The sequence below is a fragment of the Giraffa tippelskirchi genome, chromosome 8, assembly GCF_054371585.1.
Source record: "Giraffa tippelskirchi isolate mGirTip1 chromosome 8, T2T-mGirTip1v1.2.pri, whole genome shotgun sequence".
In the NCBI taxonomy this organism is placed as follows: domain Eukaryota; kingdom Metazoa; phylum Chordata; class Mammalia; order Artiodactyla; family Giraffidae; genus Giraffa; species Giraffa tippelskirchi.
Window position 1 is genome coordinate 131,379,922 of NC_137282.1, and position 27,989 is coordinate 131,407,910.

The window sequence follows — 27,989 nt, forward strand, 5'->3', positions numbered from 1 at the left end:
TTAGAGACCAGAGAGGTAACCTACCTGGGAAAGGGCTGGAGATAAGGCCGCAAGCAGGGACCAACTGCTCTACTTAAATACACAAAGAAATACACAAAGAAAAATCCCCAAGTGGGTATTCCCTGGGTCTCCCATGTGCCATCTCTGCACAGGACCATAAGATCCAAAGAGGCCTTTGGAGAGCCTTGAACATGGTCACTTCATCCCCGTGTAGAGACTGAAGCCAGAGAGGGAAGAGCCAAGCTAATTAGCACTCGAATTGCTAAGTGTCCCAGCGCCATCGGAACATGCCTTCTCTTGGCTTTAGGTATTGGTAAATATGTGCCAACTGGGTTTGATTTGAGAAAGGAAAGATCCACCCTACAGGCATCAGGCAGCTTGCCACCTACCTCAAGATTTCCAAGACTCCATTTCCCAGCGCTGTGAGCCCATCCTGATGGGTTAAGGCTGCAGCCAGAAGGCAGTCTCTCCCATCCTAGAACCACCCTCCCCCACTTCCCCCGTGGCTTTTATTTACAATTCCACAAGACCTAAAACGCCTAAAGTGATTTGTTCCAGGGTAGGGAGTAACACAAAGATGCCTTCAGCTGGTGTGGAAAACATGGAAGAAACAATAGGAGATGAGGGGGAAAGTGTACCAGACTCCAGGTGAGAAAGATGCTCTTAGTAGTCAATCCCGAGCCAAAGGAAGAGGGAGAAGGCCAAGGTACCAGCCTGGAGTAGTTGGTAGCCCCCAGTGGGGTGGGAGGACTAACAGGATGGATGGGGTTAGGGGATTAGGGGAGGAGAGAGGGGGTGGAGTGGTAAGTAGTGGGAGGGTCCCAACCTGAAGGCTTGCTTCTAACAGAATGTAAAGCGAACCTCCCTAATCTTCCATTCTGGACCCAGACGACATCCATACTAGCAGTACAACCTACAAAACACTTCTCTTCAGCCTGCTCCCATTAGTACAGCTTTACCACATAAAATCATTCATACCCACATCTGAATTTACCAATCTGAGCAAAATACAGTTAGTAACAAAGAAAGGCAATTTTCATATTTTATTATACAATATTGTTCATCATAGAGAAAGCTTTAATATTTTTTAATTAAATACAGAAGCAAATTATTAGTATTGCCAGGGAGACCATTTGCCTGCTCTTGAAAAATTTAACAACACCTATTTGCTAACAAAAGAATTGCTTGAATAGAGTCAAATCCTTTGTTCTCCTTTCAGGACCCAGCCTACTGATTTATTTTCTATACAGCATCTAAAACACAGTAGGTGCTGAATAAATAGTTGACTAAACGGAATGTTCTTTAACCCCTATCCTCTTTCTCCTGACCCTAAACTGGATCCTGACTCACACAATAAAGAATTTCCCTGGTGGCTCAGACAGTGAAGAATCTGACTGCAATGTGGGAGACCTGGGTTCGATCCCTGCATCTGGAAGATCCCCTGGAGAAGAGAATGTCAACCCACTCCAGTATTCTGGCGTGGAGAGTTCCATGGACAGAGAAGCCTAGTGGGCTACAGTCCATAGGGTTGCAAAGAGCCAGGTATGACTGAGTGACTAACACTTTCTTCTTTCACAAGATAAAATCCCCACCCATCCATTCCTAGGGTAGTCTAGTGTCTTTCAGTAGCCTTGATACTTCACCATGGTTTAGAGACACTTGCCTGAGGGGAATGACTGAGGGTTTCAGAGAGAAAAAGAAACACACAAGCGCAAGCACAGTAACTAGGCAGAAACAAAAAGATGCTCAGAGAAGCAGTGACCAAGAGATTCAGGGAAGGAGCCACTGCAGGGGCCAGCAACAGCAAGATGAAGTCAGAGAGACTTAAAATGCACAGAGTTGGAGATAAAGAGATTAAAAGGTCAGGCAACAATAATAATCTTGAAAGTTTCTTTCCAGTTTTGATGTTTTATGACAGAGATAATGGCAGAGAGAGAGAAAGACAAGGCAAGAATGAGAGGATAGAGACAAAGGAAGTCAGAGGAGACCGGTGGATCAGCTGCTGTGACTGCCCATCTCTAGATCTGGCCTTGAACTCGGGTCCTGCCCTCGCCTCACACTCACTGTGCTGGGCTTCTTGATGCCTCAGCACCCCATGTGCATTTGGCTCCTACTCTAAGTCCAGTCACATCCCCGCCTTCCTCCACCTTAAGATCTCTGAGCCACTCTGCAAACCATCTCACCAACATCCTCTGCGAGGCTTTCTCACTGCTGCAGTCCATACTCAGCACCTTCCCTTCCCAACTCCTTATGCTGGTACAGTTCATATGACATTCATATCCCTAACCATATGGCAAGCACTGGGAGTTTGCCCTCAGCTCCTACAAGGGCATCTTGGTTCCCCCAAGAGGGGTTTAAGTTCATTTCAGTTCAGTTCAGTCGCTCAGTCATGTCTCACTCTTTGCAACCCCATGGATTTGCAGCACGCCAGGGCTCCCTGTCCATCATCAATTCCTGGAGTTTATGAGTCAATGATGCCATCCAACCATCTCATCCTCTGTCGTCCCCTTCTCCTCCTGCCTTCAATCTTTCCCAGCGGAGTTTCACAAGGGTCCAAACCCGACCTCATTTATTCCAGGAGTTCCCATGATACCTAGTCCAATGCTGAGTATCACATAAGTGCTCGGCGAATACTCTGTGGACTAACCAGTCCCCAAGGAGTGCCAACAGGGCAGTCTAACAGTCCACTGGTCTATTAAACAGCTTCCCTGAGGCCGGCCAGGCTGGGGCCATCTCCTGGGCTCCGGCGCCCCCTGCCGGCCAGGAAGGGCTCTGCACACAGGAAAGGCTGGGGCTCACAGCGGCGTCCGGCCTCGCTGTGACCCCGGGGCCACCATCCGAGGGTCCTGATGAGATCGGTAGGTCCAGCCAGGAAGAGCAGCTGTTTTTCTTCCTGGGGGTCGGGGCACATCATCCACGGCTTCCTGGGGGACAGAGCCATACCCTGCGCCATAGCGGGGCGCTCAGAGCTTCTCGTCCAGCTCCAGGCTCTGGTTCTCCTGGGCTCCCGCGCGCACCTGGGCTGGGCTGCCGCTTTGCGTCCCGTTCAGGTAGTTCTGGATGACGGAGGCGCAATCCAGCCGCTCCATGATGGTCATGAGGTAGTGCAGCTCCTGGAGGCTGCCATTCTGCTCCTCAAATAGCTCCAGGATGGCTGCTGCCGGGCTGCGCTGACAGGACATGAACCTGGCCGGGAGGTGGGGGGATGAGAGGAAGGAGGCGGCCCTGCATCGATATCCACCACCCACCTGTCCCCCAGCTCTGGCCCTCATCCTGCTCATGCCCGCCTTCCAGGACACTCTAGTTGGTGGGAGGACCCAGGACTTTGAAATCAGAGATCACATCTGAGATTGCCCAGGTCACATCTGAGATTGCACTGGCTCAAAGTCTACTCCTCTCTAGGCTTCAGTTTCCTCTTTTCTCACACCAGGGCTTGGATGAGAAGACCTCTGAGGATGGAGAATATCCAGCTGCGACGTTCTGTGTTTGCCTTCTCTGCGCCCTACCCCCACCCCAAACACTCCCCTCCCTCTCTCTCCCAGGCCACATCCTGCCCACCACCACGGAAATAGTTCTTCCTACCCATGGCCCTCCCCTGCTCAAAACCCCTCCAGAGTCTCTTTCACCTGCTAACCAAGCCCACTCTCCTGACTTCCCTGCCCACCCATCACTTGGCCTTGCCCTGTTTTTCTGACCTTTTCTCCTGGCTCCCATCCTGAACCTTCCTTCCCACCTTAAGCATACCAGACCTGCAGTTGACCCTCTGCCCCCACTCCCCGAACAGAAAGGTTATCCCCTACTTCCCTACCACCTGAAGCCCTTGTTCCCACCTCAGGTGGAGGAGACCATTCTGCACCCCTTAGACCAGTCTCCCATTAGGCTTTATTATTCTTTTTTATTTAATTGAGATATATAGTTGACTTTTGAACACCACCACTTTGAACTATGTGAGTCTACTTATGTGCAGATTTTTTCCAACAGTAAATATTACAGTGCTACATGGTCCCTGGTTGGTTGAATCTGTGGAGGCTGAACTGTGGACGTGGAGGGCAGCTGCAAGTTATACTGGGATTTCAATCGCATGGAGGGTCATCCCTCTAACCTCCACGCTGTGCAGGTCAACTGTAATTGACATAAGTCTTCATTATTCTTGCTTCAGCCATTTTGTGTCTGCTTTCAACATGCCTCACAATATTGGGTACATACAACTAAGGTCAAAGGAACACATGCCTTGATTTTTTTAAGCTCTCTGTATCCCTTAGCACAGAGTGACCTCCCTGGTGTTGGCACCATATTTTATTCATTCTGTATCCCGATGCTTAGTATAGTTTTTCCAGGACTTAGTAGGACTTAGTATAAATGTTTAATAAAAGAGTGGCTTTATTTTTTTGCTTTTCAGGGAGCATTTTTATTTATTTATTCATTTTGTCCACACCCTATGGAATGCAGAATCTTAATTCCCTAACCAGAGGTCGAACCCACACCCCCTGCAGTGGAAGCACGGTGTCAAGCACTGAACCACCAGGGAAGTCCTTTAAGTGGGTAATTTTAAAATCTACCTTGTTTTAAGGATCCAGCTCTCATCCCACCTCCTGGGTGCGGTCTTTGACCACTGTTGTCATCGTCTGAGTGCTGAGGCTCAGCTCAGAACTGGTCTACTCATCTCTCTTCACAGAGACCATAGCTGCACTGCCTGTTTTCCCAATGTTTATTGAATGAACGTGTGCCAGGCACTCAGCTACAGGCTTCACACACATTATCCTGTAGTCTTCCATTCTGCCTGTCAAGGCACAGCATGTCAAGCACTCAGTATGTACCAGTGACTTACATGTGAACTGATTCGTTGTTAAATATTTACTGAGCCGATATTTATGTACTGAACACTGGCCATGAACCAGGCATCACTCTAGGTACCAAGAATACAGTGATAAGCAGAAAGATGTCCAAAACCTTCCTACAGAGTCCCTTTGACTTCCCCTGGTCCTCTCCCCTGGCTTTTTCCTCTCTCACCTGTCATGTCCTCTTCTCTTTGAAGCCATGAGAACAAGGGCTGCTGGACCCAAACCAATGAGATCATTACCAATGAAATCAATTCTGTTCAGGGAAATAGGGCAGGGAGTAGCCATTCCCTGACTTTTAAGTCACTCTCTTGTGAACAGTCCAGTCTCCAAGGGGTCCTGAGAACCCCCACCAGTCCACCCCCCACTCCCACGTGCAGATCTTATCCCTCTTACCGAATTTTCATACCGCAGAGCCCCAGGTGGGAGGCCAGTCGCCGCCAGTCATTGCCAGTGATGCTGTTTGGCTCCAACAACATCTGCAGCTGCTCGAAGAGCTCTGGGGGCAGCCTGAGGTGGAGGAAAGGGTGTCCTTGAAGGGGAGGATCAAAAGACCCAGCCCAGTTCCACAGATACCTCAATGCCATGCTCACCCTGCAAGCCCAGGGGCAGCAAACATCCCCCAACCCCCGCAGCAGCCCAAGCAACCCCCCCCTCACCTATTGCAGGGGGGTGGCTGGGTGACTGGGGGTGGGGCTGCCCAGGATTCCTCCTCCGATGCCTGGAACCTGAGGATTTCCATGTACTTGGTCTCCAAGCCCTGAGCCAACAGAGGGGCATGGAACACACTTAGGGATCATGAGACGTCCCTTGAGCAAAAAGCCAGGGCACCCACCTGCATTCCTCCCATCTCTCCTTCAGCCAGGAGACACAGCCCCACCCTAAACAATACCCTCTACCCTCTGCTTCCCTGACCCCAGAGCCTTCAGCTTTGAGTTTGCTCACTGAGCTCTTTGGGACCTGGGACATGAAGACCAAACAAGGTACATCCTAGGGCACCAGGAGAAGTGCTGAGTGGGGCCAAGGGCAGGGGAGGTCATCTAATAATAGAGACGCTGAACTCAGGCATACATGCCCCCTTCCTACATTGCTCCTCTCCTTGGTTCCTTCTCCCCAAAGGATACCTCAAGGGGTATCTGCCTAGTCTCCAATAAGATGCCACATGGTTCCCCAAAGATTCCCCTCATTTCTTCATGTCTTCCCATGGGAGGGTGGGATCTCTAACTCCCATCCCACCTACTCAAGCCCCTCCTCCTCCTGGGTCACTCTCCACCTGAAGATACACAGCGCTGTCTCCCAGATGCAGACAATCTGTCCAGAAGGAAAGCGCTTCTCTGATGCCCAAGTTCCTCCAGGTTGGAAGACAGGGCTCACGTAGGGCTTGGCTCTTTTACCCACCCACTTCACCCATGGATGGACAGGAGAGTCAAAGATGGAGCGTCCCTTGGAGGCCGGACAGTCTCTGCCCCTGGAAGAACGCCCTCTTCACCTCTTGATTGTGTGATCAGAGCCATACTTCCTGGGCACCAGGCCCGCACCTACTTCATCCACCACTCCCCCAGTCCTGCCCTTCCTCTGCCTCTCAGCTGCAACTCACATCCTGAAAGGTGTGCATGGTGACGATGATCTCATTGGTCAGCGCCGAGCAGTCCTCGTTCTCATTGGCTACAAAAAAGGAGACGTAGCAGGTGAGGGAGGAACAGGCTCAGGAGAGGAGAGCGGGACAGCAAAATAGATTTCCACAGGAAGACTTTGGAACTCGGAAGCAGCTGTGCCGGCCACCCCATCTTTCTGCGAAGATCTGCTGTGGCCCCTATCTTTAAGAGAAGGTCTGCGCGCGTGGCCGAATGCGGCGCCGCAGGGCTCCAGGGTGACCAGGAGGGGAAAGCAGAGGGGAGGAGGGGGCACGGGGCTCCCGGGCTACCTGCTTTTCTGCGGAAGCAGAAGGAGCGGAAGGGGCACTTCCCGTGCCAGATGTGCAGGTGCGGTACCAGCTGACAGCTGCTGTCGTCCACGTTCTCCCAACCTGCAGAGGGCAGAGGGCCTCAGGAGGGTGACCTTCATTTAAGGTCGCCCTGTGGCAGGTCCCGAGCGGGGCACCAGGGCAGGAGCAAAGGCAGGAGGGTGACTCCAGTGGGTAGCAGGTCCCAGGGCCTGGGCGGGGACCCTGTCAGTGGTCTTCCTTCTGCCAGCACACAGACCCACCCCTCCGCCCTTCCACCACCTTCCCATCCAACCCTCCCAGCCTCTCAAAGCGGCGCGCATGCACGCCCTGTCCACAGCCTCACAAACACACCCTGGGCCCCATCGACAATTCCCGCAGCCAACCCACAAAGGAAAGAGGGCGGAGAAGACTGGGCCACCTCCTCTGACATGGGCTTCAACCAGGCAGGACCATAGAAGCCTCCTCCCTCCCTGCCCCTGCGGAGGCAAAACCTCTCCTCGCGTTGCCCACCAGCATCATCTGTCCTCCCACTGGGGGACCAGGGCTGAGTGTAGCAAAGGGAGGTATTGAGCAAAGCCTGGGGCTCCGGGAGGCAGCAGGAGGAGCCAGAAGCACCGCCCCCCTGTCCCCCAAGGCTGCTGCATGCCCAGAAGTCTCAAAAAGAAACTTGAGGCAGCCAGATTTCCACCTCAGAAAAGGCCCGGACCCATCCCTGCAAGGAGCTCCTGGATGCGCTGCCCCCCGGCCCGGCCTCCCTCACCCTCTGAGATGTATTTGAGTTTCAGACACTGGTCCCCTCGGGCCCCGGTGAAGTCGAAGAGCTGGCAGGGCCCGCGCAGGCGCCCGCCGTGCGGCTGCTCGTTGGTCACAGCCCACTGCAGGGCGCAGGGCGTGTTGTTGAGGAAGTAGACACGCAGCTGCAGGTGGGACTGCCCCGGGGCCAGCGGCGAGCAGAACACGGCCAGCTGCAGCCACTTTCGGGCTTCCCGTCCCACAGGCGCCTCCAGCACACAGGTGTAGAGGCTGCGGAGAGAGATGGTGGCAATGGACCACGTGCGATGGGACCGGGGCAGCCAGGACACCAGCCCACCTGCCACCCGGCTCCACCACACCAGGGGCCTCTGTGGGGGCCTCCAAGAGGAAGAAAGGGGAACATTTCAGGCCATGTAGGGAAGAACTAAGGTGAAGGGATTGGCTAGAGGTACAGAATGTGAGTCGTGTCAGTGACTGTCACCTTGTCAGTGTAGGAAAGATGGAAGCTGAGCTTAGGGCCACCATGCATGGCCCTGCTCTGGTCATGAGTGGCAAGGAGACTGGGAGGCAGAGGGTCTAAGATCCTAGAAGGACAGAGCTAAGGACAGACGTGACATGGGATGGAGTCTTAGAGAACTGGAGAGGGGCAACATACCCTGGACAGCGGGGGGACAGTCCTGAGCCAGGGCACAGGAAAGAGACAGACACTATGAGAGACAGAGGTGGAGATGGGACAGGCCCCTCTAGACAGAGGACCGGGGTTGACCCAGACCTTTCTAGACAGACAGAGGGACCATGCGGGGGAGCACAGTCCTGGATGGGGTGGGAGCAAGATAAGCAGCCATAGGCTCTAGGACAGAGGGACTGGGGAAGGACAGGGGGATACGGGTTTGCAGGCCAGCTTGGACAGAATAAGAGGCTGTCCCCACAGAGAGGAGAGGACAAGGCAGACAGAGAAAGGAGGCAGGAAGTCCAGGCCGACCGGCGGGCACCCACCTGAAGTGGGAGAGTTGGATGCGACATTCATCCCGGGAGGTGTGGTCTCCCGGCCGCCCCAGCGGTTTCCAGGCCTTGGCGTCCAGCAGGGCGGTGTTGCTGCTGTAGGTGCGGGCCTGGCTGGGCTGCTGGGCACAGTGCTTGAAGGTGAGGGTGCAGGGCTTCAGGAAGGAGGCCCCGTGGGGGCCGCACGCCACCACGGGGCTCACCAGCCCCTGAGCCCGGGACAGCGAGGGGGCATCCGTCAGGTCCCACACCAGGGTCAGCGACACCCGCTCCTGGCGGCCCACGGACACAGCACCTGGGAAGGATGGGTTGCTGAGGGGGGCCTGGCAAGCAGGCAGGCACACCCCTGCCTCAGAGGAGGCCCGGCCAGAGCCGGAGAGGAGGCGGGCCGGGAGCCCCGGACAGAGGGCGCCGCAGGGCACACAGGGCAGGGGGCAGTGTGGAAGGAGACAGGAGGGTGGTGACTGACTTGGGATGGAACCCCGAGCAAGTTGTCCCCCTCCTCCAAGGGATGCTGCGAGCTCACTCGGGGCCCTTGTGTGAATTTGCAAAGGGTGCTCTTCCTCCAGACACTTTACTTCCCTTTTGGGGAGAGTTGTCATAACAGACTGTTCATTAGAACAAGGCCCTTTGCCTCCACCTGCCACGAAACTCCATCTTTGGAGTCAAGAAAGATGTATACGAAACATATAAGTTTCAAAATTATGAAAGTGTCTCTGAATGGTGCTCCCTTGGGGTTGGCGCCCTTGTCTAATATGTAACATGAACAGCTGTAGGCTGAAAAGGGATCTGGGTGCTGTTACCTGGCGGGATGAGCAGGGAAATGCCCGTATCCTGGAGCATCAGGCAGCCGCCGCGGTGGTCCACCTCTCGAGCGGAAAACACCAACAGTTTGTGCATCAGCTGCCGGATGACGGTCTGGCCTTGGGTGGGCGTGTGCAGTTCCTGATAGAAGGTGGCCACTTCCTGCAGCGTGGCTGGAGGGCCTGCCCTGGAGGACTCATCTTCCGGCAAGGGAGTGGGATGGGACTCTGGCTCATCTTGGCTCTCCAGCTTCCAGCAGGCCCCCAGCAGCCGGCGAGGACAGCGCCATCGAAGGCACTGGACCAGGAGCACAGCGCTCGCCACCGGAACCGCCACCAGCAGTAGGAACTGGGCGGGCTGGAAGGAGCTCTCATAGGAGCACATCCGCCTGGTCGCTTGATGCTGCCAATTGCCCTGCACCCCTGTGCCAGCCGAGGCCAAGGGCCTGGGGGAAAGAGTCTGTGTCAGGTGAGCCTTTGGAGGCTGAGACCTGGCTTCTAAGTGGCAACAATGGGGAGGCAGCAAATTGTCTTCATCCCAGTGTACCCCATACACCCCAGTCAGATCAGTTTCCTTAACAGAACTTCACCTATCTCTCCCTCCCTCCCTCTGTCTCTCTCTTTCCCTCTGTCTCCCTCAAGAACCTACCATGCCTCCCCATGACCTGATTAATTTCATCCCTCACTAGACAGAAAGAGCTTGGGTTTGGAGTTAGAGGATGAGAGTTCACATGCCACCTTGGTCACTGCCTGAGTGAGCTTGTCCTATTGTTTAATGTACCTCAGTTTCTGCCTCTGTCTAAACAGAGCCCTTGATCTCCGTGGGCCGACCGAGGAAAATCGTAAAATAGAAAAGCAAGGACTTCACTGGTAACATAGTGGATAAGAATCTGCCTGCCAATGTAGGGGACATGGGTTTGATCCCTGATCCAAGAAGATCCTGAACCCAAGCTCTAGAGCCCTCAAGCTCCACAAATGAGCCTTTGTACCACAACTACTGAAGCCCGTGCACCTGGAGCCTATGCTCAGAAACCAGAGAAGCCACTGCAGTAAGAAGCCTGTGCACAGCAACTGGAGTATCTCCCGCATTCCACAGCTAGCGAAAGCCCAAGTGCAGCAACAAAGACCTAGCACAGCCAAAAATAAATGAATGAATAAGTGAAAAATAAATACAACAGTGTACACATGTCAAAAAAAGACATATATATGCAAAAAGGATTTTTTTTAATAGAAAATGAAGTCACAAAGGGCTAGACATCCTCTGATCTCATTAACATAGATAACAAAAATAGATGAAGTGTAGATATATATTTATGAGTGTATATATGTAAGTGATGGGCTTCCCAGTTGGTAAAGAATATGCGTGCCAGTGCAGGAGACATAAGAGACACAAGTTCGATCCCTGGGTCGGGAAGATCCCCTGGAAGAGGGCATGGAAACCCACTCCAGTGTTCTTGGCTGAAGAATCCCATAGACAGAAGAGTGTGGCAGGCTACAGTCCATAGGGTTGCACAGAGTCGGACACGACTGAAGTGACTTAGCATGCACGTATGCACTCGTATAAGTGATAGAGAAAGGTCTGGAACAGAGCTGTGTAATAAAAACTAGAATGTGAGCCACAGATGTGCTTTTACACTTTCTAGAGTCTACATTAAAAAAAAGTAAGAAGAACTAGGAGAAATTAATTTTTAGTATATTTTGTGTAACCCAATATATTCAAAATAATATCATGTTGACAGGTAATCAATATAAATTTATTGCAATATTTTACATTCTTTTTTCATTACAAGTCTTTGAAGTCCATGTGTAATTTACACTCACAGCACATTGCAATTGGCATTCTGTCTACTTCAAGGACTCAGCGGCAACATGTTCTAGTGATTCCTGCCTTGGACATGCAAGTCTGGGAGGACACACTCCAAACTATTCCTATTGGTTGTCACTGAAAGAGATGAGAAATTGGGGGAGCTGGAAGGTGTGAAAGAGGACTTTCTGTTTTCTTAAACCCTTTTTTCTATAGTCTTTGAATTTTTCACATTCAAGCATGTCTTTCTACTAATCTTGTAATTCTTTTTAAAAATTATTAAAAGTGAAAAAGAAATAGCCTCTCAGACTGATGATGAGGATGGCATGAGATCGTGTGAAAATCACTTGTAGATGATAAACCCTGTCCAAATATGTGTGCTTCATTTATGCCCCTGCTTCTGCTGGAAATGTCAGAGGGTAACTCACAGGGAGATATACATATATATATTCTACAAGAGTAACAAAAGTTAAAAGTGGAAGCAGAAAGAGAAAGAAAACCCAAAGTGAGGGTCTGCAGGTGAGGTCCACCAGATTCCCAGGGTCACATGGGGGCCCTGCACTGTCCAGCAGCATCCCTCTAAAGATGCCAGCTCTTGGGACTTCCCTGGTGGTCCAGTGGTTAAGAATCTGCCTTGCAGTGCAGGGGCTTGGGTTCGATCCCTGGTTGGGGAAACTAAAATCCCACATGCCACTGAGCAACTAGGCCTACATGCCCCAACCGGAGAGCGTGAGTGCCCCAACTATGGAGGCCACGTGCCACAACTAAGACCTGACACAGCCAAATAAATAAACAAATAATTTTTTTAAAAAGATTCCAGCTCTTCCCCAGGTCTCCTCCTCCGACTTATCCTCTTCCTCCCTTAATTTCCACCCTCGGCAAGACTGGGCTCTGCACAGCTGAATAAGTCTAACCTTTGGCCTTTGTTCCTGCTCTCCTCTGCTTCACGCTGTCCTCCTCTGCCTCCTTCACTCGCCTGGACCACTCTTGTTTAGGAGTGCCCTCTGACAGCCCCCACTCACCAGCCCTTGACTGTTTCGACCTCCCTGACCACTGTCCTCCCACCATACTAAGTAACTGTTTACTTTTAATTTTTTCTTGGCCACACTGCACAGCATGTGCTATCTTAGTTCCCTGTCCAGGGATCGAATTCACGTCCCCTGCATTGAAAGCTCAGAGACTTAACCGCTGGACCACCAGGGAAGTCCATACTGAGTTATTCTTGATCACATGCTTGCCCGTGTGGATTTCCACTCAAATGAACAATTTCTGAGCACCCACTGTGGCCCAGGCATTGTCCTGACACAATGACATCTTACTCGGCTCTCAAGGAGCTTCTGAAGACATGGGATTCATTTACTCCGACGTTGAGTTCTGTAAGACACCACACCCTCCTTCTGAGTCCCCGGGGTCCCCGTGATTGATCCACTAGGATCTGCACTGGTGAATTATTCCCTCACTCACACCTCGTGGTTCAGCTGGTAAAGAATCCGCCTGCGATGCGGGAGACCTGGGTTCATCCCTGAGTTGGGAAGAGCCCCTGGAGAAGGGAAAGGCTGCCCACTCCAGTATTCTGCCCTGGAGAATTCCATGGACTGTATAGCCCATGGGGTCGCAAACAGTCAGACACAACTGAGCGACTTTCACTTTGACTTCACACCCTTAACCCCGACCTGAGGCCGCGCCCCCAAGTGCCTGCTCCACTCTTGCCCACATTCTTTCTTCCTTCTCGAGACCCATGAAACCTAAGCCCCCTTCCCAGCTCCCCCTGCCCAGGGGCTAAAGCTCCTCTGTATCCTCAGGATGGAGCCCTGGGGCAAGATCTATTTCCCCCATGTCTTCACTGAAAATATAGACAAGAAGGGAAGGCATGACATTGCTCCCTCAGCCTTAACATCTAACCCTGCAGACAGTGCCCCTGGCAGGGCACACAAGTGGAGTGAGTGAGCTGGCAATGGCTGAATCTAGCGGAGATGGTGATCAGAGCCACAGGCTTCCCTTTACCTCCCCTTCAATCCTTTCAGTCCTTCTGCAGTAAAGATAATTGGAATTATAACTGTAATAATAATAGCTAACATCCACAGAGCCAGGGTGTTACAGAGCTCTACGTGGCCCAGCTCATTTGATCCTCACAGCAGCTTTATGAGCTAGCTGTTATTTTTATCTCATTTCCCAGATAAGGAAGCCAAGTTTCCTTCCCCAGTGAGGGCAGAGGATGGATTATTAAGCTACAACTGAAGGCAGAAGGGAAGGATGAGCAAGGATGACACGAGCTTCCAGAAACACTCCCTTTCTCTCCCTGCCCCTTCTTTTTCCCCGAGGTCTCTTCCTTTTCACTTCTAGAGGAATTGAAGTTGAAAGAGAAAGAAATGAAAATAAATAGAAGGAAAAACAAACATAAGGAACTGAAGACACACCCTTGGTGCCACAGCGAGTGACGCTCTCGCCTACCCCCTGCCCACCGAGGCACCAGGAGATGGGCCAGATGTAGGGAAAGAAAGGAGGGGCTCACTCTGTTTCTACAGCAACAGCTTTTCCAGGGCCTCCAAAGACCAGAGTCCAAATCCCCTGCACTCCACTGGGTGGTGCAGCAGAGTCCCTTTGTCCTACCTTCCCGCCTGGAGGGCTTCTCACAGGAGCCCATTCATTATCTGGCCTGGAGCAGATAACTCCTCCCTCCTCTCAGCCCCCTTTCTCCCAGGCTGACAGCTCTCCAGGCTGCATTGGTCCTCACCCCAGCCTTCCTTTGCCCTCAGGAAGGAGAAGGGTCCTGAATATATAGCATAACAGCCTGGTACCTGCAGACTGGACCCTCCCAACCCCATGGCTGACACTTTGGTACCCAGCTCTCCAGTATGTCCTGCCCCAGACTCTAGATCTTCCTGGGTAGCACTTTCCCAAGATGATAGTCTTTTAGGATGCGCCATCACCTGTCCCCAGGGAGTTGCTTCCTCCAGCACAAGGATCCAGGCTCCTGCTGCAAAGTTCTGCTCTTATTCTTTAAGGAAACTCTCAACCCTTCTCCCACATCACTGCTTCTTATTGGGTCTACTGCTGAAAGATCTCCAACATGTACCAGGATAGTGAGTCCCAGCCTAAGTCATGGGCTGCATTCACCAGCATAGTTTACATTTCCAGAGTGCCTCCCCCGGTCCTCACACCCACTGGGCTGTGGCCCTCTGCCAAGCCCCTTCCTTCTCCCTCCTCCAGCACCGGGTCTCCACACCTGCCAGACTCACCTGAGCTGGTCTGGCTCCTCCCCGGGGCCCCAGGTGTCCCCATCTTAACACTCAGCCCACCCCCAGCTGCCCCAGGGGGTGCTCACCTTACCGTGTAGGTGACCCCAGAAGTTGCCGGCTTGTCCAGGAACAGCAGTTCCTTCTCTGAGAAGCAGAGAAGTCAGCCAGACTAGGTCACCAAGCCAGCAGACAAGTGGAGGTGGGCGGGGAATTCAGGCAGGAGTGGCCTGGCGCTTCCCGCTTCCTGGCAGAGTCCTGCCTCCTAGCCACCCCAAAGAGGTGTGGGGAGTCTGTCCCGCATGCTGGCAAAGTCCAGACGAGGTGAGGGAGGATCCTAGAAGTCAGTGGACTTACCCGTCTAGATCTGGAAGGGAGGGAAAGAGAGAGACAACCTGGGTACAGGTGAGGCCTCTCAAGAGTGCCCTCTGCTGATCAGTGGCTACCTCAACAGCGCAAGGTAAGAGGAACCCTAACCAGGGCTTCTCAAACTGTAATGTGCACAGGAACCATCTGAGGGACCTTGTTAGAATGCAGGTTCTGATCCCATTGGTCTAAGGTGGGGCCTGAGGTTCTCTATCTTAGAAGCCCCAAGGTGATGGCACTGTGGGCCTGTCCAGGGAGCTTTTGAGTGGCTTAGTTGCTGAGTCATGCCCAGCTCTTTTGACCCCATAGACTGTAGCCCACCAGGCTCCTCTGTCCATGGGATTTCCTGGGCAAGAATACTGGAGTGGGTTGCCATTTCCTTCTCCAGGGGATCTTCCCAACCCAGGGATCAAACCCACGTCTCCTGAATTGCAGGTGGATTCTTTACTGCTGAGCTTAGACAACACCTATTTCTACTCCCTTCCTGCACAGATATGACAGTGGAGACACTGCGCTAATGGCCCAAGTTGCTGGCGGCATTGGGGCATAACCATGTCTGCTCCCTACCCAGGGCTCTTTCTACTGCCTACAGGGGAGAGTTTGCCAGCCTGGTCCTTCCTTTGTCACTCTGCCACTGGAATGAAAGCTCCCTCCGCAGAGGGATGCTTTTCCAGCCATCTGCTCCGTATCTTCTGCTCTAGGTAGAGCCTGATCGATCCAAAGTAGATGTTTAATAAAGACTTGGATGAAAGAGTGGGCCAGCTGAGAGGAAAGAGGAGGCATTTTGGGATCCAAAGTGCCAACACTGAACCTGGTGATCCACCTGCTGACTGTCTGATCATAGGTTAGTTGTTCAACCTTTCTGAGCCTCACTTCCTGGCCTGTCAAAGGCACATGATAATATTTACCTTGAGAGGGATAAGGACCATCATTACTGAGCTAATAAATATAAAGCACACACCATGGAATGGTAACTCAGAAGTGGTAACTTGTCGCCGTGGTCTGGCCTCCTGCAGCGGAGGTCTCTCCTCCAGCCCCACATTGATCATCGCCCATAGAAAATGAGTAACTGCTGCTGCTTTCATCTTAGTTAATGATTCTCTAGCTTCTTGTCCCAGGCAGCAACCCCCTCCCCTGTGCTGCCTTCCCTGGGAGGAGGGGATAAACACCTCCCAGGGGTGCCCAGGTCCCCAAAGTGGAGAGATGGGGCAAAGGAAGGGTGGAGAGTAGCCAACCTAGGGAGAGGACCACCTGTCTAAAGCACAAGCAAGAAAGAGGTGCTCGGGACTTTGAGGGATGAAGCGGGGAGTGGTTGGTCTTTGCTGGACAAAGCTCTGAGACACACAAGCGGCTGCCTTTTTCTCTGAGTCATGAGATTCTAGGGGCTTGTGAAACATCTGTCAGGTTCGATTCCAAGACAGGATGGGTCATGCGAGCTAGCAGTCAATAACAAGGGGCTATGTCTTATGAGATCATTTCTGAAGCTGGGGCTTGTTTCACTGGGGACAGCCCCAGTTACATCTGAGGGTCCCTGCCACCCCTACAGAAACAAAGCTGGTTCGTGCAATGCAGAGACTACGATGCCAGGCATCAGAAGCCTGGCAGCCTGGGGCTCAGCTGTCTCAGGGGGTCTGGGTGGCACAGCACCAACACCTCAATAGTTCCATCAAGGGGGCGGGCCCCTCCAGAGACCGGGTCTAGTAGACCAGGGGACCTTCTGCTGAGAGGAACCCTTCCAAGCCATGCAGGCAGCAACCTGGACTGCCCAGCTAATGCCATCACCCTTGTCTCTGGAGAAAGGCAGTCCAGCCTGGAGCCCTGCTCCCCCTTCTCCCCGTCCCCACCCTCCTCTGCCTTCCACACATCACACATCACCGGCACCCAGTCTGGGAGGTGTGCTGCCTGAGGTAAGGGGAACACAGGCCTGGGAATAAACAAGGAGGCGCCAGCAGTTGGGGGACAACAGGAAAAAAGCAATGGGGGTGGTGGGAGCAGGGAGACCTCCAACACTGGACAGAAAAATAGAAATGATAGAGAGACAGGAAGGCAGAAGGTGAAGAAACAGACGGTGAGAAGCAGAGAATAAATAGAAAGAGGCACAGGCCAACAGGCTGGTCAGTCCTGTCCCCAGGACCTCCAGGACATGTTCATGGGTCCTTGACAGGAGAGGATGGAGTAGGCTGTCACTCCAGACACTGAGAAAAGTCACCTTTTTTCCCCTTCAAATTCTGTCAATCATGGGGACGAGGCTGAAATATCGTGGGCAAATGAGAAGCATGATATTGGGTGGGGGATCTTGGTTGGAGGGGCTACCCAGGTGGCTCAGTGGTAAAGAATCCACCTGCAATGCAGGAGACTCGGGTTCCAATTCTGGGTTGGGAAGATCCCCCGGAGAAGGTGATGGCTACCCACTCCAGCATTCTTGCCTAGGAAATCCCATGGACAGAGGAGCCTGGTGGGCTACAGTCCATGGGTTTGCAAGAGTAAGGCACAACTTAGCAACTAAACAATAACTTTTGCTGGAGGACGGTCTGTGGCTCACCTCGCTTGCAAAGGAAGACGCGGAACAAAATACAAGTGAGCATGTCAGCGTTTTAATCAGAGACCAAGCGGTCGTTCCCTTGAGAAGTCAGGTCACAAGACATCTGGATGCTTGTGTTTGTGGCCCCGACCCTCTGGAAGTGGAAAGATGGAGGGGGAACCTCCCCCAGCCCCTCTGGGTAGATGAGAACTTCAGAGAAAGGAACCCATATTGTCACTCAACTGAGTCTGAATTTGGGTGGGAGCTCCGGCAGAGTGGGCCCCTGGGGTTTTCCAGTCTGGTATAGTGAGATAAGCCTGAGGCAGATGGGCTGGTTGGTTCTGGACTGGAAAGGAAGCCCAGGGTTCTCTGGCTCCTGTCTTCCAAACGTGGTTCTTCCAAGTTGGTTGTGTCAGCTTGGTTGAGTTCAGTCTCAGACACTGCCCTCCATCAGGGGCCTGCTGCATACCTGGCCAAGTGCCACCCGTTGTGGGAGGCAGAAAAGATGGGCGAACCTGGACCTGAGATCCAGGAGTCAGACACACACTAGGGGAGAGGAGTCTTTCCCTGAGAAGCCATTGTCAGTCCTAGATGGGACACTCTTGAGTGCCGCATGAGTGCTGCGGAGAAAGTAAGTCCATGGAAGGTGGAAAAGGAGGAAGGCCGCATGGGCTCAGAGGAGGGGGCTGGGAGCAGACCCCAGGGGTGTCCAGGACTAGACCTCCTCCTATGAGAGGCTCAGGCCGGGGAGTAGTGTCAGGTAGGAGGAGACAGACAGGCAGCTGCTGGGAAGGGACGAGGGGTAGGCTACCATCAGCATGTTCTCTGCCTCCCCAGATCGCGCCTCCTCAAGGAGAATGTGGCCTCAAGGGGCCATCTTTGTTGTCCTGTCCTTCCCGGGGCCCACCCTTGTCTGGCTGCTCATCCATCACTCGATGTCCGACTGGTGTGACAGCCTGAGAAAGCTGCCCTGGTGGCTACCCCACAGAGTCTGGTTGCTGGTGTGGACAACCATCTACTCCATCACGGGGTGAGCACCCGCTTCTCATGCCCTGGGCTGGGAGCAAGTCTCCCATCCTTGAATTGCTGCCGCACACTGATCTCTAAAGGGATGGGACCTCATCTTGCCTCTTTAAGGGTGTCTCCTCTGTACCCACCTAGGATTCCAGCCCACCCTCCCTTACCTCCCCCCTGCCCTCAAAGGATGCCTAGACCCACTTACCCCCATTTCATTCCACAGAGAATTCCCTCTTGGCAACCACAAGGCCTCATTTACCATGAATCAGCCTCCTTTGAGCATTTCTGCCACCGTCTGTCCACAGCTATGCCTCCTACCTGGTGTGGAAGACCTGGGAGGGGGCTTTGGGCAGCCACTGGCGCTGCCCCTCGGTCTCTACGCTGTGCAGCTGGCCATCAGCTGGGCTGTCCTGATCCTCCTGTTGGCAGCCCACACCCCCGGCCTGGTAAGGCACCAGAGCTCAGCAGTGGGGTAGGGGAAGGGGAGGGAAGGCCGCCCAGCCTCCGAAGCAGGGAGCATGGCACAGCCGTCAGATGCAGGCAGGTAGCGGCGGGGCGGGCTGCCCTGAGCTTCTGCAGCACGCACAGAGTGCCTGGAACTTGGCTCGCTGGCTCCAGGGTGCTGCAGAAAGGTCAAGGGCAATTCCCAGGGCAGCCGGCCTGACCGCCCTGCCCTCGCCCAGGCCCTGCTGCACCTGCTGCTGCTCTTCGGGCTGGTGATGAGCACGGCTCTGATCTGGCACCTCATCAACAAGCTGGCCACCCTGCTGCTGCTGTCCTACCTGGCCTGGCTCACTGTGGTCATTTCCACCACCTGTCACCTGTGGAGGGACAGCCTTTGTCCCGAGGACCAGCCCCCAAGCGGAGAGGAGTGACTGAGGCCAGGATCAGGGGAGAGGAGGGAGGCCAGGAGACCACAGGCAAGGCTGTGGAGGGGAGGGTGTGGCCAGAGGTTGCTGAGTCCCTGAAGGTGACTTGATCCAATGTGGCCACTGTCCTGGGTCCCCTGGTGCTACTTTCCATTAGGATTCAGAGACATGGGAGAGGAAGGAAACAGTTCACATTTAATATAAAGTAATAAATCCTGTATTAATAAGTAAGAATTAATTTAGTATTAATAGCATCAATGAATAAAATCCTAACTAACTTTCCAGGTATGATGTGAAGTGTATAAGGTTCAGGACAGCTGGGTGGGAATGGACATGTCTGTGTGTGTGTGTGTGTGTGTGTGTGTGTGTGTGAGTGTGTGCGCTTGCGCACATGAATGAAGATGTGAATGCCCTCTCAAACCTCACTCAAAATTTGGGACTTAGATTTTTAATTACTTGAAAAACAAAGTTTTTGAAAAGCCACAGAAAGATAAAGTAAGAAGGGATACCAATTATCTTGTCAAGCTATATATTTATTATTTATTTTATATTATGTATCATACTATATAAGTATATATTATATACCACCTATAAAATAATATATTCTATATTATATTAATCTTATTTAATTAATTTATTTTAATATTTATTTTATATTGGCATATAGTTGATTAACAATGTTGTGTTAGTTTCAAGTGTGCAGCAAAGTGACTCACTTATACATATACATGTATCTACTCTTTTTCAATTTCTACAATTAATTTATTTTAATTAATCATATTAATTACACTGATAATATAATATATAATAGCTACATGATACATTATGCACTATATGTCATACTACTCTTTTTCAATTTTTATAATTATTTTAATTATATTAATTACATTAATAACAACATAGTATATAATACAGTTATACGATACATTATGCATTATATATGTCATACTAAGACCTTAGGTCATTATATCTGATAAGATTATAGATCTTTTTTATTTTTGCCTTCTTATACTATTAGGTTTTTACATCAATTAGTTATTATTAATAAGAAAACATGTTGAAAAAAGATGTAAGCCTCAGTGCTCACCAGTGAATTCAGGGGAAGGTTTTTTTCCAGCCTTCTCTCTTACTTCTCTTTCTAAACCTTCTTAATGGCTTTTTTTATTTTCCTCTCTTCTCTCCTCTTGCTTTCTTTTCCTGTTGTCTCAAAGCCCTGATGGTGGCAAGAAGTGACGGCCCCAGGGCTGCCTCCCTAAATCCTAAACAAGGCCAGCTGGAAGGCCCAGGTAGCTTGTGGAAGGAGCTTTTAAAAATATCAACCAGACTCTCTAGGGATGCCCCTGGGCATTGGTGTTTTTAAAACTGCCAGGACTTCCTCATGTGTAGCCCACCTGAGAACCACCACTGAGGGTGTTCCAGAGCCATCTGGAAGCTTATTAAAAATGCATAGGGACTTCCCTGGTGGTCCAGTGGTTAAGATGCCATGCTCCCAATGCAGGGGGCATGGGTTCAATCCCTGGTCAGGGAACTAAGATCCCACATGCAGCCAAAAAATATAAATAAATAAAAATGCTTGTTCCTCGTACCCTACCCAAGACCTAGGAATCAGAACTTTGGGGGTGAGCTTAGGCATGCTCTGATTTAACAAACGCTCAGCACTTCTATCAGCTGCTCAATGAAATTAGAGCGCTCCAAGCACGGATGGTCTTTCAGGACTCTCTTTGCTATGACAACCTTAGATTCTGTTGAGTTGAGTTCTGGGTCTGGGACCAAATGTATCCCCTTGGAGGGCAGGGGTGGCCAAGGACCACACAGAGGGAACAGCCGGAGGACATTATCATTTGAGAAGGAGACAGGCTGTTCCTGGAGCTCACCAAGGAAGGACAAGTGAGAAGGAATCTCCTCCTCCCTGCCTCCTCTGGGCATGCTCTCCCCAGCGGGGCTCACGGGCCACCTGTGTTCACCCACCCTTGTGTCCCCAGCCCCAGTGCAGCACAGGGCACAGAGAAGGTGTTCATTTATCTTTGATCGATTAACTGATTAAGTAAAGGAACACATTGTCCCATTAAAAGGTAATGCTGACCGGCCCCTCACCAACAACTGCCCCTAACCCTGGACCAAATGACAAAGCCTCTCTTTGAGGGGAGGGAATGGCATTCATTGGAGAAGGGCATGGCAATCCACTACAGTACTCTTGCCTGGAGAACCCCATGGATAGAAGAGCCTGGTGGGCTATGGTCTATAGGGTCACAAAGAATCGGACACGACTAAAGCAACTTAGCGTGCACAAAGGCCTTCATAGATGTTGAAACTTCTCAGGTGGTTCTAACGTGAGAGCAGATTGAGAACAGCTACTGTGGGGGCGTTGCCTCTCAAAGTGCAGCCCAGTGACCTCCTGGAGCCCTCTTGATGGCCTGGACTCCAGCCTTGCTCCAGACTCGCTGAATCAGATCAACTTGAGGAATGAGGGCCCATAGGGTTCAGTGGTTTGCAGTTCCGACCTTGGAGACAGATCAGCTTGGGCTTGGACACTGACTCTGTCATTCATTAACTGATAATCCAGTTTAGTTTACTTTATTGTCTATGCTTCATTTTCTTCATCTGTAAAATGGGGACCTCAGAGAATTCGAGAAAAGAGTGAATGCATCTGGCACAGAAGAAGTGCTCAATAAATGTTAGTTGTCCTAAGAGAAGACCCCAGGAGGCCGCCTGTTTAATGAGCACGCATGGTTCTGACTCACACGGCAATGGGGACCCACTCTGCCCTGAGACCCCAGAAGTATTTCCCGGACTTCCTAAGTGCCGGGAGGCTGAGTGACCATCCCCATGGGTCTCTGGACCAGCCTGACCGGTGCTACACGCACAAAACGATGAACTCTTTATTGCACATATTCACATGGATTTTGACTTCACCTCAAACAGACTTTTTTTAAAGCTGCTTTTAGTTGAATTGAAAACTCCATTGAGCCAGGTAACTATTTAAATTTATAAATGATCAAGGACATTCTCAGGAGCCACACTGCATGGGTTCTTATCCGTTTCAACATATGGACCTTCCAGAGATATTTGTCATTGTCTTTACCATCACCATCTCATGTAGGCATTACAGATACTTGCTACCAATTGTATTGATGTTGCCAACTAATTCTAGAAATTAAACTGGTTCTCCAAGAAGATGCACCATGCCTCTCATGTGACTCCAACCGCCCCAGAACAAGAGGATACTGCAAGCCCAGAGGTCTAGATGCCTCTAGTTTTGGATATTGGTCCTAGAAGGAAGCTTGATTTGGGCAGTGTCCCAAGCCCTGGAATAGCCTGACTGCCTGGCAAGGCATGAGCCAAATAAAGGGCTTCCTGGCTTTGTGCAAAAATAGCCAGAAAGGGCAGGATCTCCAACCTCAAACTTATCCTCTGACCCCAAAGTTGTCCTTAACATCTCCCTCACCGCTAGCTCCTTGGTTCCTGAGTGGGAGTTCTGATCCCCGCCCTCCCTCACCTCCCCACCTGCATGGCCTCTTGCCCTTCCTCTACCCTGCCTTCCAGTTCTGAGCCCTGCCTGGAATACATACTGCCCCTGGCCCCTCCTCTCTCGTTACCTAGAGTTGTGTCTAAATAGAGTTGGAGTTGTTTCCTCCCTTTGCCAGATGTGTCCCGGGCCACATGTGTGTGCTTCTGCGTCCTTGGGCAGTGTTTTTCCACTTGCCTCTGAGCGGACACATGGTGTCTGAATACGATTCACTCGGTGAGTCGGGGAGAGACAAGCCCTTCACCAATGTCTGGAGAGGTGGGAAGCAGCTCCTGGTGAAATGGCAACCCCAGGAGGCAGGGCGATGTCTCATTCTACTGTATCTCTATCCTTTCTTTGCTCCCCAGTCCCTTTCTCCTTCCTCCCTTTGCCAATGTCTGCAGAATGGGGACACACAGTGGCAGGTGAGGTGGGCAGGCTGGTAGGTGTATGTCCAGTGGACAAACGTTGGTCCTGCCCTATGGGCAGGTAGAGGCGATGCTCTAGTGGAGGCGTAAGGCCCTCAGAGTACAGTCAAGACTAGGCCAGAGCTCCAAAGTCTTGCTTCTTCTGTGCTCCACCCATTCTATCTCCTGGGGTTCCTCTGTTTCAGAGTCTTTCCAGAGTTCCCTTTTCTTGTAGCTTCATAAAACCAGCACAAGATATTTTTGTTTTAAGGCTTTATTGCTGATGTTCATCAGTGACGAAGTTACCCGTCCAAACAAAGCCTGACTTTGGCGGACATCCACTGAAATCTGGACTGCCCACCTCCATCTTCACACAGTCCACCAAGGCCCCTTCCCCCAACCTAGCTTTCAAGGACCTCATAACCAAGGCCCCCTCTTCTAACCTGCAAGCTAGGAGAAGCCCTCTTTGTCACACCAGGAGCCTCAGGGGTGTCTAATCAGCCTCATTTGCCCCTCCGGAGTCTGTATCTCCGAGGTCCCCCCAGCCTGCCCAGAAATGACCTGGGCAATGTTTCCGCTCCACCTGTACCTGCTGCTGCTGCTGCTGCTAAGTTGCTTCAGTCGTGTCCGACTCTTAGCGACCCCATGGACTGTAGCCTATCAGGCTCCTCCATCCATGGGATTTTCCAGGCAAGAGTACTGGAGTGGGGTGCCATTGCCTTCTCTGACACCTGCACCTACTCCAGCGCATTTCCAAGGGCTGAAATTCTCCTCTGAGAAGCTGATTAAGTTTATCGCTTTCTCCCAGCAGGTTCTTTGGCCCTGCAAACACCCCTTCAAAGGGGAGCACTATTAGTCACCTAATGGGCATGATTCTTATCAGATCGCTCTCCTGAATGACTCAAAGAGCCAGCCAGCCCTGAGGGCTGGCTGGAATGGAAGACCGAGGTAACCAGGACTAAAGTCCCAGTTGTCACCATTTTTCCCAGGGGCCGTGTGTCCTGCATGGCCAGCCAAGCATGGTGTCCTGCCCAGGAGAAGACTGGAAACTCCGTCCTGCCCTGTGTGACTTGAGTTCCTCCTCCCTTCCCAGGGAGCCTCAGACTCTGGGAGACCCAGGGCCCCCTCGCTGTACCCCGCCAAGGCTCTGGACACCCCGTGTTGTTTATGTCAACAGAGCGGTTGCCAGCGTGGGCAGGCTCCTGCCCACCAGGGGGTGCCTCATGCCCGTGGCCCATTGTTTGTGTACCTCGTCTCAGTAGTGACCGAGGGGCGGGCACACCCGGGCTGGGTCTCTGGGGCAACGTGCTGCTGCGATGCCAGCTGTCCCTGCACATAAAGCATCCATTCCATCAACGGGCTCCCGAGGTATCTGCTTTCACAGAGTGAGAATTTAAACCTTCCCCTGGTGAGGCAGCTATTTTCCATCAGCCCCCTCGCGGCCTCTCTACTCCCTTCCCACTGAGGGCAGCTCGGCTTCTGGCCAAGACCCGAGGAAGAGCTATGCCTGACCCTGCCACCTCCTCCTCGGCGCCTCCTAGGACCTTGGAAGATTTTCTGAAATGACCATGGGAAACAGGGCCGAGAGAGGCAGGCCCTGGGCCTAATCTAGCTCCTCCCAGACACCGGCGGGGGGAGGCTGGGTCCCAAGACAGAGTGGGAGAATTCCCTTGTGGGTTTGCATTCCCACTCACCTGCTGTTGCTGTCTCTATACCTATACCCCTTTCACACACACACACGCACACCCCTCATATGCAAGTTGCTTCCAGAGCTCAATCTCCCTGCAAGAACACCTTCTCCCCCTGGTCCCCTTCTTGCCCCTCCTCCCTCAGAGCCCAGCCTCAGGGATCCTGGTAGCAGTAGAGACTGAAAGGTGAAGGACCTAAGACTCTAGCAGCCCAAAGCTCTGTTCTCACTAGCTGTGTGACTTTGGGCAAGTCACTTAACCTCTCTGATCTCAATTTCCCCCACCAATAAAATGAAGGCAATACTAGTACCTACCCCAACATCCTTATGAGGAGTAAATGAGTTCATTTATGTGACCTGCTTAGAACCCCATCAAGCCCCATGGAGGGTTGGGCTGGTGTCAGCTCTTATACTACTGAATTCCAGGCAGCATAACATAGTGGGAAAAGCATGGAACTTGGAAGCTGACAGACTTGAGTTCAAGTCCCAGCACCCCGCTGACACCACTGAAATAAATACTTGTTTCTCATTTTCCTCCTCTACAGAAGCAGATTATTGATAGAAACATACCCAAGAGTGCTAACACAGGGGAGTTGGGGGAGTGCCCGCACTAAAAAGAGTACAGTGGCAGCTGCAGGAGGAGGGGTCCGGCTCCTGGCACCCAACCCCTCAGATTAACTGCTGTACTCTGGGGCCAGCCAGGGAAACTGGGCTAGCTTGGAAAGGAAAGCCAGGGACAAGGCAGGAATTTGGGCCCCTAGGAGGTGCCATAAATAGCCAGAGGGAGTCAGAGGGCCTCCAGGGAAGGGGGTGGGGGGGAAGGAGCAGTGGGAAGAGAAACTGTCAGTCATCAGTCCAGGAGGTCCAGGGCATTCTCCCCAGTGTATGGGTGAGGCAGGGGTGAAGAAGAGCGTCTTCAGAGAGGAACACGCTGGGTCCTCTGTAGAGGACCACATCTGTACCATCTCCCAACATCCCTCAGAAAATTTCCACGACACTGTTCGTCCCCACACTACAGGTCTTCGGGAGCCGGCCCTGATTCCACATTTTCATCCCTTTGGCCATCCTGGAATATGAGCAATAACTCAGCCTGTGTCACAGGCGGGGACACTGAAGACCATCCAGAGGTGCTAAGTGATTTGGCCAACGTCATCACACAGTGAATCAAGGTCTGAGATGGGGATATAAACAAGGATCTTCCCCTCCCCCCCAATCTAGGACATACATGCATGCGTGCATGTGTGCCAAGTCGCTTCAGACGTGTCTGACTCTTTGCGACCCTATGGACTGTAGCCTGCCAGGTTCCTCTGTCCATGGGATTCTCCAGGCAAGCATACTGGAGTGGCTTGCCATGCCCTCCTCCAGGGGATCTTTCCAACCCAGGGATTGAATCTATGTCTCTTAGGCCTCCTGTATTGACAGGCAGGGTCTTTACCACTAGTGCCACCTGGGAAGCCCCTAGGGCATACATTATAGCCAAAATATAAGATGATAGCTCATCAGTTGGTAAAGAATCCACCTGCAATGCATGAGACCCCAGTTCGATTCTTGGGTCAGGAAGATCTGCTGGAAAAGGGATAGGCTACCCTCTCCAGTATTCTTGGGCTTTCCTTTTGGCTCAGCTAGTAAAGAATCCGCCTGCAATATGGGAGACCTGGGTTCGATCCCTGGGTTGGGAAGATCCCCTGGAGAAGGGAAAAGCTACCCACTCCAGTATTCTGGCCTGGAGAATTCATGGACTATACAGTCCATGGGGTCTCAAAGAGTCAGACACGACTGAGTGACTTTTACTTTCACTTTCACCCTCAGGAAGGAAGTCTTTCCCACAAGGGAACAGCGAGCTGAAAGGATCCCTCTCCCCACCTTCCCCCCTGACATTTTACTCTTCCTTAGTCCAGTAGCTGCAGCCGGAAGTGGGAGATAATGCTTTAGAGATGTATCCGTCAGAGCTAGCTGGGCGCAGCCCTGGAAATAAGAACATAAGCTCAGAAGACCTGGATTTAAATCCTTGTGTGATCTTATACAAATCACCTTTCTGAGCAGCAGGGCTCTAACCTGCAAAATGAAGACAATAATACATACCCCTGTGAGATGGGCGTGAGGACCAAAGGTGATAATGAGAGCCTGAGTCCCCAAATGCCCCCCAAAGCTATTAAGACTGGGGGCTGCTCCTGGTGGGGCAGCGCTTGTGTCCGTATTCTTGGTGTTTACTCCAGGAGTGTCTGGCTCTTAGAAGCCCTCAATAAATGCTGATCAAATGAAAGGACAAAGTAAACTCTTTGCATTTAGATGTTGGTTGGTTGTGCGATGCTAATTATAATAATAATGTGTGTTTGTTATTTATCAGCTATCACTGCCTTTTGTTTGAGGACACGGGCACTACTACCACTATCCTGTACCTTACATCCCTGAAAAAATGCCTGAAAAAAATAAATAACTTCTGGATAAGAATGCCAGAATTAGTAACAAGCCTAATAAGGAAGGTGACCATACAGTTTGTCTGTACTGGGGCACTTTGGGAGTGACTGGGGAGCCAGTAACAATTATACCTGGACAACAGATATAAACTATGACAGATCAAAATGCTTGGGCATCTTACTCATAGGGTGCCATGCTGCCCAGAACTCTCTGGAGGAGAGAGCCCCAAATCCTCCCAACCATGCTGACTCCTATTCTCTAATTAGACCATGGAAAGGGTCCCCTACCTTCTCATCACCACCCCCCACTAGCTCTGGGAGCTATGTTCAGACTAGTTCCCCAGCGTTTTCAGGTTCCTCATTTTCAGCCTCTTGGTGACTCTGACCCCCACATTTTGTTGCCCTGAAAATGTTTGCACTGCCCTAGATACAAAAACCCATGCCCCCAGCTCAGCACCCACCATGTGAAGAACAAAATTCATCCAGTCTCTCCTGAGGCTGTTCCAGCTCAGGGGTTGCTCCAAGGGCCCCAATCATCTCTCATTAGTTTCAATAGGCTTCTAACCAGTCCTTCTGCTTCTGCTCTTTCTCACCTTTGCTCTGTTCTCAACAAAGCTGCCTGGGTGATCCTACAAATATATGTCAGACCACGTGACTCATCTGTTCAAAGACAATGTCTTCCTATCTTACTCAGAGAAAAAGCCAAGGTCTTTAGAACAGCCCCTAAGGCCCCAGCCTACTTGTTCAGTCGCTAAGTCGTATCTCTTTGCAACCCCATGGACTGCAGTACACCAGGCTTCCCTGTCCTTCACTATCTCC

General features: G+C 51.8%; 2 protein-coding genes across 2 annotated transcripts; one reads left to right on the forward strand and one right to left on the reverse strand.

Annotated features, from left to right (window-relative positions):
- Positions 1 to 1,024: 1,024 nt before the first annotated feature.
- UNC5CL (unc-5 family C-terminal like) lies at positions 1,025 to 9,726 on the reverse strand. The gene is made up of 8 exons (XM_081517707.1): positions 9,342 to 9,726; positions 8,533 to 8,833; positions 7,544 to 7,806; positions 6,763 to 6,864; positions 6,436 to 6,503; positions 5,498 to 5,598; positions 5,235 to 5,348; positions 1,025 to 3,186 (listed from the first exon to the last, which is right to left on the reverse strand). Exons 1-8 carry the CDS (start codon positions 9,724 to 9,726, stop codon positions 2,964 to 2,966), a joined length of 1,557 nt encoding a protein of 518 aa, XP_081373833.1. The 3' UTR covers positions 1,025 to 2,963.
- An 8,399-nt stretch (positions 9,727 to 18,125) lies between these two features.
- TSPO2 (translocator protein 2) lies at positions 18,126 to 19,160 on the forward strand. Its single transcript, XM_081524263.1, is given in 4 exon segments — positions 18,126 to 18,298; positions 18,591 to 18,610; positions 18,613 to 18,731; positions 18,969 to 19,160. Coding segments are annotated over 4 exon segments (504 nt in total).
- The last annotated feature ends 8,829 nt before the right edge of the window (positions 19,161 to 27,989 follow it).

Coding starts and splice junctions, on each gene's coding strand:
- UNC5CL (XM_081517707.1), bottom strand. CDS start 9,726: ATGTGCTCCTATGAGAGCTCCTTCCAGCCCGCCCAGTTCCTACTGCTG. Junction 8,834..9,341: donor TTCCCTGCTCATCCCGCCAG/GTAACAGCACCC, acceptor CATCCTTCCCAG/GTGCTGTGTCCGTGGGCCGC. Junction 7,807..8,532: donor ATCCAACTCTCCCACTTCAG/GTGGGTGCCCGC, acceptor CTCTCTCCGCAG/CCTCTACACCTGTGTGCTGG.